Below are 12,391 nucleotides of genomic sequence, written 5' to 3'. Positions count from 1 at the left end.
CCCCCACCCTCCTCTCTCTAACAGGTGAGCTTTTTCTGGGCTGTGATCTAAGAAATTTACCTTAAGGGTGTATGTCAGGTGGCTCAAACAGCCATAACAAAGCACTTGAAACACAAACAACTTTCATTCCGTGGTTTGCAATCCTGGAGGCTGGAAGTCTGAGATCACAGTGTCAGCAGTTTCTTCTGAGGCCTCTCTGCTGGGCATGTAGACAGCTGTCTTCTCTGTGGGTATCTGTGACCTCATCTTTTCTCACAAGGACACCAGTTAGATTGAATTAGGGCCCTTCTTGGTGGCTTCATTTAGGCCTTAATTATCTTTTTAAAGATCACTGTCTCAGATTTCCCTTGTGGTCCAGTGATTAAGAATCCACCTGCGAATGCAGGGGACATGGGTTCAACCCCTGGTCTGGGAAGATTCCACATGCTACAGAGCAACTAAGCCCTTGCACCACAACTACTAAAGCCCGTGTGCCCTTCCCCACGGTCCACAGTGAGAGAAGCCACTGCAGCAAGAAGCCCACACACCACAACTGGAGAGTAGCCCTTGCTTCCCACAACTAGAGAAAGCCTATAGGCAGCAATGAAAACCAGTACAACCGTGAATAAATTTATTTTAAAAAGACCACTGTCTCCAAACAGTCACCTTCTGAGGACCTGGGGACTAGACTCCAACATGTGAATTTCGAGAGGACATAGTTCAGTACATAACAGCCTGGGCACTTCTGGAACAGGGAGATGAGAAGTGGGGAGCTGGGCTCTCTACTGATGGCCTATGCTTAGGGGCTGATGCCAGCTGTTATTTCTCAGCGATCTGCAGGCTCAGACTCTGGAAGAGTAGTTGTGGGTACCATGAACTGCCCGTGTGTTCCTCTCCTGGCACGTCTGTCTGCATGTCTGGTAACACCAGTGCTTGTGTCCCTTTATCTGTGTGATTCCCAGTGTCACTCAGAGGTAGGCACTGTCATCATCACCTCCTTTTACAGGATGAGGGATGGAGGCATAGGAAAGTCGATAACCGGTCCCAGGTGATGAGCTCTGAGACGTGGACCTGAGGACTAGTCAGGTGACTCCTGGTGGCCCAGCACTCAGCTCCCATGTATGTTTTCCAGGCGCTGATTAGTGTGCCTGGGCTCAAGGGGCTCCAGAGGCCCAAGCACCTGCATTGGTTGGACTGTTGCTACATTTGAAGCTTACCTAGGAGTTCAGGTTAATATTTCTCGGCCTCAAGTCTCACTTGGTGTAATATCTCTTAATGTATACATGTTCACTGCCACAGAAGTCAGTCTCTTCACTTCAGGCGGATTCGGGACTTGCCAATCTACCTACTTGTTAAAATTACCTGCAACCTCAGGACCATACCCATGACTGAGGTGGTTTCCAGACATTTGCACAACAGCTAAAATTTGAGTCCCCTGGCATACAGGTCCCAGCAAAATCAACTGGACATGCCCAGGCTTCTTGTTTAGCACAGTCTGTAAACAATGTTCTTTCTGTGATCTCTTTGGTGTTCTGTTTTACCTTGTTCTTGTGCTTTTCATTAGTGAGTTCACAGTTTAAACTGGCCTTCATTTGTAGTGCCAAGGTAGGCAGTGGCCACAGGAGAAAGGCTTTCCAGCACCTGTTCCCCTTTAACAGCACAAAATACTATGCTTTTGTCACGTGGAATTACAGAATCTTGACAAACTAGTTAAATCTTAGTAGTTTCTGTGTCGTAAGGCTTAACAAATCAAAATTAATAGTATAATACCCATTACTAGAACTTATTATGTATAAAATGACATCACAAGTCTCATTTGACATACTCAAAATATTTATTTATGGTTGGTTGTGCCTAGGTCTTTGCTGCGTGTGGGCTTTCTCCAGTTGCTGAGAGCAGGAGCTACTCTCTAACTGTTGTCTGTGGGCTTCTCATTGTGGTGGCTTCTCTTGTTGAGCTCAGGCTCTAGGCTCATAGGTTTCAGTAGTTCCAGCATGCAGGCTCAGTCGTTGTGGCACACAGGCTTAGTTCCTGAACCAAGGATTGAACCCATGTTCCCTGCATTGGCAGATGGGTTCTTATCCACTGTACCACCAGGGAAGTCATATGTCTTACTTAATAAATGCAAAATTGTGCTTTCTCCATTTAACCATTTAAGTTCTTAGGTTTTATCATCAAGTAATGTGTGGAGGGCCCACTGCATGTCTCATGTGCAGAACGCAGTCCCATACAATAAATGTAAACAATTGTTTTTTGAATGACTGGACTGTTCAATAGTGTTCATGCTAAAACAGATACTAAAATAGCCACTATTTTTTAGATGTTCACTTTCTATCATGAATTGTTCTAAGAATTTCACATGTGTTGTTCAGTCACTCAGTCATGTCTAACTCTTTGAGACCCCATGGACTGCAGCACGCAGGTTTCCCTATCCTTCATCTCCCAGAGCTTGCTCAGACTCAGGTGTGTTGAGTCGGTGATACCATCCAACCATCTTGTCCTCTGTTGTCCTTGTCTCCTACTGACTTCAGTCTTTCCCAGCATCAGGATCTTTTCAAATGAGTGAGTTCTTCGCATCAGGTGGCCAAAGAATTGGAGCTTCAGCATCAGTCCTTCCAGTGAATATTCAGGGTTGATTTCCTTTAGGATTGACTGGCTCGGTCTCCTTGCAGTCCAAGGGCCTCTCAAGTCTTCTCCAATACCACAGTTCAAAAGCATCAATTCTTTGAAACTCAAATGTCTTTATGGTCCAACTCTCACATCTATACATGACTACTGGAAAAAACATAGGTTTGACTATATGGACCTTTGTCAGCAAAGAAATGTCTTCGTTTTTTAATACTCTGTCTAGGTTTGTCATAGCTTTTCCTCAAAGGGGGCTTCCCTGATAGCTCTTTACCCTGATAGTTGGTAAAGAATCCACCTGCAATGTAGGAGACCCTGGTTCAATTCCTGGGTTGGGAAGATCTGCTGGAGAAGGGAAAGGCTACCCACTCCAGTATTCTTGGGCTTCCCCTGTGGCTCAGATGGTAAAGAATCTACCTGCAATGTGGGAGACCTGGGTTTGATCCCTGGGTTGGGAAGATCCCCTGGAGGAGGGAAAGGCTACCCACTCCAGTATTCTGGGCTGGAGAATTCCATGGACTGTCTAGTTCGTGGGGGTCTCAAAGAGTCAGACTCCGAGCGACTTTCACTTTTTTCACTTTTCTTCCAAGGAGCAAGTGTCTTTTACTTTCATGGATGCAGTCAGCATCTGCAATGATTTTGGAGCCCAAGAAAATAAAGATTGTCACTGTTCCCAGTTATTCCCCAGCTATTTGCCATAAAGTGATGGAACCAGATGCCATGATCTTAGTTTTTTGAATGTTGAGCTTTAAGCCAACTTTTTCACTCTCCTCTTTCACTTTCATCAAGAAGCCCTTTAGTTCTTCTTCACTTTCTGCCATAAGGGTGGTGTCATCTGCATATCTGAGGTTATTAATATTTCTCCCAGCAATCTTGATTCCAGCTTGTGCTTCCTCCATCCCAGCATTTCTCGTGATGTACTCTGCATAGAAGTTAAATAAGCAGGGTGACAATATACAGCCTTGACGTACTCCTTTCCCGATTTGGAACCAGTCTGTTGTTCCATGTCCTGTTCTAACTGTTGCTTCTTGACCTGCATAGAGATTTCTCAGAAGGCAGGTAAGGTGGTATGGTAATCTCATCTCTTGAAGAATTTTCCACAGTTTGTTGTGATCCACATAGTCAAAAGCTTTATCGTAGTCAGTGAAGCAGAAGTAGATGGTTTTCTGGGATTCCCTTGCTTTTCCAATGATCCACTGGATGTTGGCAATTTGATGTCTGGTTCCTCTGCCTTTTAAAAATCCAGCTTGAACATCTGGAAGTTCTTGGTTCACATACTGTTGAAGCCTACTGGGAAAATTTTGAGCATTACTTTGCTAGCATCTGAAATGAGTGCAGTTATGTAGTGGTTGGAACATTCTTTAGTATTGCCCTTCTTTGAAAACTGACCTTTTCCAGTCCTGTGGCCACTGCTGAGTTTTCCAAATTTGCTGGCATATTGAATGCCAGCAGTTTCACAGCATCATCTTTTAGGATTTGAAATAGCACAGCTGGAATTCCATCACCTTCACTAGCTTTGTTCATAGTGATGCTTCCTAAGGCCCACTCAAGTTCACACTCCAGGATGTCTGGCTCTAGGTGAATAATCACACCATTGTGGTTATTTGGGTCATTAAGATCTTATTCTTGCCACCTGTTCTTAATATCTTCTGCTTCTGTTAGATCCATCCCATTTCTGTCCTTTTTGTTTTGTTTTGTTTTTTTCCATTCCTGTACTTTATTGTGCCCATCTTTGCACGAAATGTTCCCTTGGTATCTGATTTCCTTGAAGAGATCCCTAGTCTTTCCCATTCTGTTGTCCTCTTCTATTTCTTTGCATTGATCATTGAGTAAGGCTTTCTTATCTCCTTGCTAATGTTTGGAACTCTGCCTTCAGATGGATATATCTCTCCTTTTCTCCTTTGCCTTTCGCTTCTCTTCTTTTCTCCACTGTTTATAAGACCTCCTCAGACAACTATTTTGCCTATTTTGCATTTCTTTTTCTTGGGGATAGTTTTGATAACCCTGTGTAGTATTACAAACTTCACATATGTTAACTCATTTACATATGTGTATCCAACAAGCAACTAGTTACCATTTTTCCCATTTGATGGATGAAGAGACCAAAGTATAGGGGTCAGCATGCTTTCCAAGGTCTCAAGAATTTGCAGAATTGGGAGTCAAACCCCAGGCTCTCTATGTCTAAAGCTTGAACTCTTAACTGCCTCTGCTATGACAGACAAGAAAATTACTCTGTTATGAGCAAACACATAACTTACACTATCTTCTTCCATTGGCCACTTGATGACATTATTCTAATTAAAATGTTACAGTGAGTCATTGATGTGGGTCCTGCAGTGATATTGTGTCTGAAGTTTTACCTAACTTTGTTCATGTTGAGCAGTGTAAATTATGGTAAAGACCATCTTTATGCCTAAGTTTTTGTTCTAGTTTTTGATTCAGAATCTTGTCCTCTTCTTAGGATGTGGCATTTTGGAAAACTTAACTGCTTATGTAGCTTTCATAATAAATGTATCATGATTACCAGAAAACTTACAGTTTGCTTCTTTACAGAAAATCACTCTGCACCTCCTGACGTAACCACTTACACCTCAGAACATGCAATACAAGTAGAAAGGCCGCAAGGCTCCACGACGTCGCGGACAGCCCCGAAGTATGGCAATGCCGAGCTCATGGAGACTGGCGATGGTACGTCTTCCAGCAAGTTTTCCTCCTTTGTAAATTCCAGGTGCCCTTCTGTGCCCTGCCTGGATGTGTTTCTTCTAGGGACACAGTCGGCTCATGAGCTCATCAGGGCCTTCATGAGCTTCCCTAGAAGGTGGCACAGTTACAGGAAGTGCAGACTGTCTCCAAGGGCAAGAGTTACTCCTTGTTGTAGGAGTTTAGTCATGAGAAGAAAAAAATTTGATAAAATCCTGCTGTTTTTGGTGGTGAATGATGTTGATTCCACAGTTAAAAATTAGCGCAGGTGTCAAGACTATGACCAGGTACTTGGAGGTCAGTATGGAGCTTAACGCAACCAAAATAATTGACAGAGATGGGCAGTTTCGTGCTTTAGACTTTGGAAGAAAGAGGGTCCTTTTCTCCCTCCATGTTGAATAAGGTGTTGGTGATTTGTGTACAGCCGTTGGGGTTCTCTTATTACTCGAATCTTTCATCTTCGCGTGCTCTAACATCTTTCTGTTACCCATTCTGAAGTGACAGGCTGGAACATGAACTTCATGCTTTATTCTGCATTCCTTGACCTCCAGGGTCATGACAGTTAGCATGGAACCTGATGATGATGTAAAGTGTTCTTTACTTGGAAGATGTCTGTAGTAGCTTCTGTGTGCCCTCTATACCACTGAGCTTGTGTCTGTGACACAGTGACTCAGGAGTGATGAGGAGGCCTGAACCCAGCCTCCAACAGGCTGATGCCTCCTCACTGTGATCAGAGCCCAAGGTCGCTGGATTGTGAGTTCTCTGTTAGTACATCTGGAGTCAATCCAGTATCCAGTATGATTGGTTTCTCTGGACTGCTTCTCAGTGTCGATGTTTGTGTAGTTCTCCACTAAATCCATTGTTTCTTGAATCTGTCGTTACTGTTGTCCTTGTCTTCACCACTTTAGTATCTTTGTTGCCTTTGAAATTTATCATCTTCACCTCCTCCCCCAGGTAAATTCATCTGGTGTCCAGTCCAGTGGTGTGATAGCATCTTGTATCAAAACCACATGGGGCAGTTGTTGGAAAACAGATTGTGGGCCACATCCCAGACCTAACACATGAGATGCTCTGAGCTGGGTCCTAGGATGATGTGTGTGTCCTGTTTAAGCTGGAGCACCATTTCTCAGCATTATTTCTCAGTGGCCTTGAGAAATAATCTCTGATTCATCCAAACCAGATTCAGTTGAGTTCAGTTGCTCAGTCATGTCCTACTCTTTGTGACCCCATGGACTGCAGCATGCCAGGCTTCCCTGTCCATCACCAACTCCCGGAGCTTGCTCAAACTCATGTCCATTGAGTCGGTGATGCCATCCAACCATCTCATCCTCTGTCGTCCCCTTCTCCTCCCGCCATCAATCTTTCCCAGCATCAGGGTCTTTTCCAATGAGTCAGTTCTTCACATCAGTTGGACAAAGAATTGAACTTTCAGCTTCAGCATCAGTCCTTTCAGTGAATATTCAGGGCTGATTTCCTTTAGCATTGACTGGTTGGATCTCCTTGCAGTCCAAGGGACTCTTCAAGAGTCTTCCCTGACACCACAGTTCAAAAGCATCAATTGTTCAGCGCTCAGCTTTTTTTATAGTCCAAATCTCACATCCATACATGACTACTGGAAAAACCATAGCTTTGACTAGATGGACCTTTGTTGGCAAAGTAATGGCTCTGCTTTTTAACATACTGTCTAGGTGGGTCATAGCTTTTTTTCCAAGAAGCAAGTGCCTTTTAATTTCATGGCTGCAGTCACCATCTGCAGTGATTTTGGAGCCCAAGAAAAGTCTCTCACTGTTTCCAGTGCTTCCCCATGATCTTTGTTTTCTGAATGTTGAGTTTCAAGCCAACTTTTTCACTGTCCTCTTTCACTTTTTCGCTTTTCATCAAGAGGCTCTTTAGTTTTTCTTCACTTTCTGCCATAAGGGTGCTGTCATCTGCATATCTGAGGTTATTGATGTTTCTCCTGGCAATCTTGATTTCAGCTTCATCCAGTCCAGCATTTCTCATGATATACTCTGCATATAAGTTAAATAAGCGGGGTGACAATATACAGCTTTTATGTACTCCTTTCCTTGGATTTGGAACAAGTCTGTTGTTCCATTTCTGGTTCTAACTGTTGCTTCCTGACCTGCATACAGATTTCTCAGGAGGCAGGTCAGGTGGTCTGGTATTCCCATCTCTTTCAGAATTTTCCAGTTTGTTGTGATCCACACAAAGGTTTTGGCGTAGTCAATGAAGCAGAAGTAGGTTTTTTTCTGGAACTCTTGCTTTTTTTGATGATCCAGCAGATGTTGGCAATTTGATCCTGGTTCCTCAGGCTTTTATAAATTCAGCTTGACCATCTGGAAGTTCATGGTTCATGTACTATTGAAACCTGGCTTGGAGAATTTTGAGCATTACTTTGCTAGTATGTGAGATGAGTGCAATTGTGCAGTGGTTTGAACATTCTTTGGCATTGCCTTTTTTTGAGATTGAATGAAAACTGACCTTTTCCAGTCCTGGGGCCACTGCTGAGTTTTCCAAATTTGCTGGCATATTGAGTGCAGCACTTTCACAGCATCATCTTTTAGGATTTGAAATAGCTCAACTGGAATTCCATCACCTCCACTAGCTTTGTTCATAGTGATGCTTCCTAAAGCCCAGTTGACTTCTCATTCCAGGATGTCTGGTTCTAGTTGAATGGTCACACCATGATGCTTATCTGGGTCATGAAGATCTTTTTTGTATAGTTCTGTGTATTCTTGCCACCTCTTCTTAATATCTTCTGCTTCTGTTAGGTCCATACCATTTCTGTCCTTCATTGTGCCCATCTTTGCATGAAATGTTCCCTTGGTATCTCTAATTTTGAAGAGATCTCTAGTCTCCCATTCTGTTGTTTTCCTCTGTTTCTTTACATTGATCATTGAGGAAGGCTTTCTTATTTCTCCTTGCTATTCTTCGGAACTCTGCATTCAGATGGGTATATCTTTCCTTTTCTCATTTGTCTTTAGCTTCTCTTCTTTTCTCAGCTATTTGTAAGGCCTCCACAGACAACCGTTTTGCCTTTTTGCCTTTCATTTTCTTGGGGATGGTGATGCATCCTATCCAATGTCATGCACTTCCATCCATAGTTCTTCAAGCACCCTGTCAGATCTAATCCTTTGAGTCTATTTGTTACTTCCTCTCTGTAATCGTAAGGGATTTGATTTACGTCATACCTGAATGGTCTAGTGGTTTTCCCCACTTTCTTCAATTTAAGTCTGATTAGCTGGGATCAGCTAACCAGATTAGCTGGGACTATTTAATAGGGGAATATTATGTTTAGATATTGAGAATTCTGGGTTGCATATTTTTATATATTTTCAAGATTGTAAAATATTTAATATCTCAATTCTGAAAGTGCTCATAGGATATTTTGAGACTATTAAAGTGGTTATTTGATTGAAAAATTTCCTTGAAAGCTGTCGTACTCATTCCAAAAGCTGAGTTGTGTTTTTGTGACACTGTGTGGTGGATGGCTTCCCAAGTGACGTTAGCAGTAAAGAACCCACCTATCAGTGCAGGAGACATGGGAGATACAGGTTTGACCCCTGGGTCGGAAAGATCCCCTGAGGAAGGTGTGGCAGCCCAGTCCAGTATTCTTGCCTGGAGAATCCAATGGACAGAGGAGTGTGACGGGCTACAGTCCATGGATTCACAAAGTGTCAGACTTGACTGAGAGACTGAACACACACGCATGTGCCATGGATAAAGGGCTCTGGCTCAGTCAGAACAGGAAAGACCTCTTGTGGTTGTGGTTCTTTTGTCCAGGAGCTTAGAAGGTTCTAGGCCTGTAAATTTACAGGTTCAGGTTTCTAAGCACCTTTGAATGGGAATGAAATCTGCCTGCAGAGGAGGGTACATTTGATCCAGTTGTGGCTTCAGTGTCTTGGTGCTCCTTTTTGTTCATTCATTTAAATTTTTAAAAATTCCATGTCTTTTTCACTCATCATTTTCAAAACTATGTAGCATTTATTATCCTAAGAAACGTATTATAAGGTGGGGTTTATTTTCCTCCGTACATATGGATAAATATTAATATATGTGAGTTCTGTGTTAATATCATAAATTGAATTTAGAGACTTTGGTTGCTTTGCTTCTGGGATGTGTTCCCTAAATGTTCACTCAGGAGAGTGGGTCTGAAAGGCATATAGAAGGGACCTGACTGTCACCTGAAAGAGGATAGTGGCACTTGTAGCTCCTCAGGTTCCTGTACTTTCATTGGGAGGTGTCGGGGTGACAACTGGAGGCTGAGCACAGGTGGTCTCAGGAGACGGGGTCTTGGGGAAGGTCTCGCTGCTTCATCAGCTTTCTGATCAGACAGAGGAGAACCTGAGACGGGTATGAATGAGGAGATGACAGACCCTTTTTTTAGGAATAGAGGTGGGACCAAGCCCAGTCTGTGGTCTGGAGCTGTTCCCAAGGTCACCAGAGCCAGACAGCTCACAGTGTAAAGAGCATCATTTCTGCTCCATCTTTATTCTCTGTTGAGGCTTCCCAGCAAGGCCACATGCTGGGACCACTCTCCTTGGAATGTTCTTGTTGACAGAAGTCATCTAGGGACACAGAGGGCACCAGGCTGAGATGGGACAGAGTGTGGTTCCACAGCCGTTTTTACTGTGGCTGCTTGTTTATGGTGGTTTGTGCTGAGAGTCAGTCCACCTGCCTCATGATTCTGTTTTCAGGTGTGCCTGTAAGTAGCCGCGTATCTGCAAAGATCCAGCAGCTTGTCAATACCCTCAAACGACCCAAACGACCACCCTTACGGGAATTCTTCGTCGATGACTTTGAAGAACTACTAGAAGGTGAAAGAGCCCCTCCCTACCCCCTCGTCCAGTGTTTCTGTGACTCCATAAACTGTAGTTATTTCTTGACCAAGGTTGTTTGATCTTTAAAAACAATAATCTTTGTGTTCACAGGAAACAGGAATCCTGCCTAGAAACTGTAGGTACTGTTCCGCAAGGTCCCTTTAAACATATGCTCAGTCCTCAAACAGCTGGGTCAGTACCACTGGTTCTGACTCTGAGAAGCATGTGATTTTGTTCCATGAGCCAGTCCTCTTTCTAAGGACTCCATGAAGCTTCAGGAATGCAAGGAAATCAGACAACCTGAGCTCAGCAAGCAGTGCATTCTCTCTCCGTAGGCTTTAGAGGAATGCAAAGTGAGCTGTGGGAATCTTGCCTTGCTGCCTCTCTGGACAGCTTCAGGAGCTGGATGTCTTCACTCTGAACACTGCTGAACCTTTTAATACAAGAAAACCCAAAATTGAAACAAAGTACTGCTTGTTTTATCAAACCCAGTCTCCTTATTTTCTTGGTCTTTGTGCCACAAGAAAGACATGGTTGATTTTCTAGCCAGCATGTGGAAATCATCTGTCATATGCTGTAAGAGAAACCTTCCCAGAAGTAAAAAGAATCACCTCTCAGATTCTCACCCATCTAAAGAGTCGGGCAGATTGTTCTTATTATAGGGCATTTATCTTTGTTTTACTTAAGAAAATATGAGCTGTGCTAGTTACTCGTAGTGGTTGTAGCAAATTCAAATTTACATCTCCATATTTAAGGGCACAATATACTTCAGCCAGATTTGAACTCTTTGGAGTCTACAATTACTGGTGTATGTTGAGAATTGATGTTTTAAACATGGCACCCCACTCCAGTACTTTTGCCTGGAAGATCCCATGGACAGAGGAGCCTGGTGGGCTGCAGTCCCTGCGGTCGCTGGAGTCGGACATGACTGAGCGACTTCACTTTGACTTTTCGCTTTCATGCATTGGAGAAGGAAGTGGCAACCCACTCCAGTGTCTTGCCTGGAGAATCCCAGGAACGGGGAAGCCTGATGGGCTGATGTCTCTGGGGTCGCACAGAGTCGGACACAACTGAAGCGACTTAGCAGCAGCAGCAGCAGCATTGTAATGTTAGACTCTAGGTGTGTTAAAATGCATAGTTTTACTTGTCAGTTTATAAATGCATTCAGGTCTCCCTAAGTTCCACATCCTGACATTGCCTTGGATGTTGGAAGAATTATGTGCTTTGGTTATATCCATGAGGCTCATATGTCAGATGTAGCTCTAATTCTAGAAAAGCACCTGTGCATGTTTCCTGTAATAAATTTCTAACTCAAGTATAAGTCTTCTGGCTTCTTTAAAATGAATAAGAATGATTGTGCTAATAATGGATGTATTTTTCTTGAAAACCTTCTGTGTTCAAATGTATTTAGTTCAACAACCAGATCCAAACCAGCCAAAGCCAGAGGGAGCCCAGATGTTGGCGATGCGTGGGGAGCAGCTGGGTGTGGTTACAAATTGGCCTCCATCTTTAGAAGCAGCGTTACAGCGATGGGGGACCATCTCACCAAAGGCCCCGTGCTTGACCACGATGGACACGAACGGAAAACCTCTCTACATCCTCACTTACGGTAATCCTTTGAGGCTTATCCATCTTTTGTCTGCTTGTGCCTGCACACAACTGCCACTTTCAGGGTGGAAGTTTATATTTGTGTTGCCTTATGTTTCCAATATGGAAATAAATGGAACCCAAAAGGAAATATTGGATTGGCCAAAAAGTTCATTTGCGTTTTCCTGTAGGATACTATTGAAAACCCAAATGAACTTTTGGGCCTAGCCAGTATAGGAAAATTATTCGATTTGAATGTGAAAAATTATTATTTGTTAATGATTTTTAGTAAAAACCAGAAAGTGATACAAAAATTAGTGACTATAACTCTAATAATAAGATGTTGGATTTTATATCTTGGAATGTATATTAAATTAATGCTTTGAAGAAGGATTGGTAGTTAAAGAAATGAAACAAGAAAGAATGTATATAGAACTCTTTGACATGCATCACTTAGAAGAAACAACATTTGTTTCCACAGTACTTTTCTAGCAAGCAAGGGAAGCAAACTTTTGCTCTTTATTCAGTATGATTAATGCAGTCCATAAACTTTGGGAAATAGTTAACTATACAAGAGAGATCCCTTTCTCTTTGCTTCACAGATAAGGGGCCACGGAGAAAGCAAATTGTCAGGTCATTTTCACACACTCTGGTGCAGCAGCATTGCAAAGAAATCAGCT

The 12,391-nt window shown here is 43.0% G+C and overlaps 1 protein-coding gene across 5 annotated transcripts in view; it reads left to right on the top strand.

The window, feature by feature from the left end:
- Positions 1 to 12,391, top strand: part of DIP2C (DIP2 acetate--CoA ligase C (putative)) — a 292,447-nt gene that overhangs the window by 188,205 nt on the left and 91,851 nt on the right. For all 5 annotated transcript variants that reach the window (XM_086333509.1, XM_086333507.1, XM_086333508.1 and 2 more), the window contains 3 exons: positions 5,158 to 5,292; positions 10,002 to 10,121; positions 11,536 to 11,733. In XM_086333509.1, coding sequence (XP_086189635.1) covers positions 5,158 to 5,292; positions 10,002 to 10,121; positions 11,536 to 11,733 — 453 coding nt within the window. The remainder of the gene's footprint in view (positions 1 to 5,157; positions 5,293 to 10,001; positions 10,122 to 11,535; positions 11,734 to 12,391) is intronic.

Source organism: Bos grunniens, chromosome 13, assembly GCF_055505025.1.
Source record: "Bos grunniens cultivar Pamir isolate PY7600 chromosome 13, Bosgru_T2T1.0, whole genome shotgun sequence".
Taxonomy (NCBI): Eukaryota; Metazoa; Chordata; class Mammalia; order Artiodactyla; family Bovidae; genus Bos; species Bos grunniens.
The sequence above is the reverse complement of the archived record's forward strand: the minus strand, read 5'-3'. Positions and strand labels throughout refer to the sequence as shown.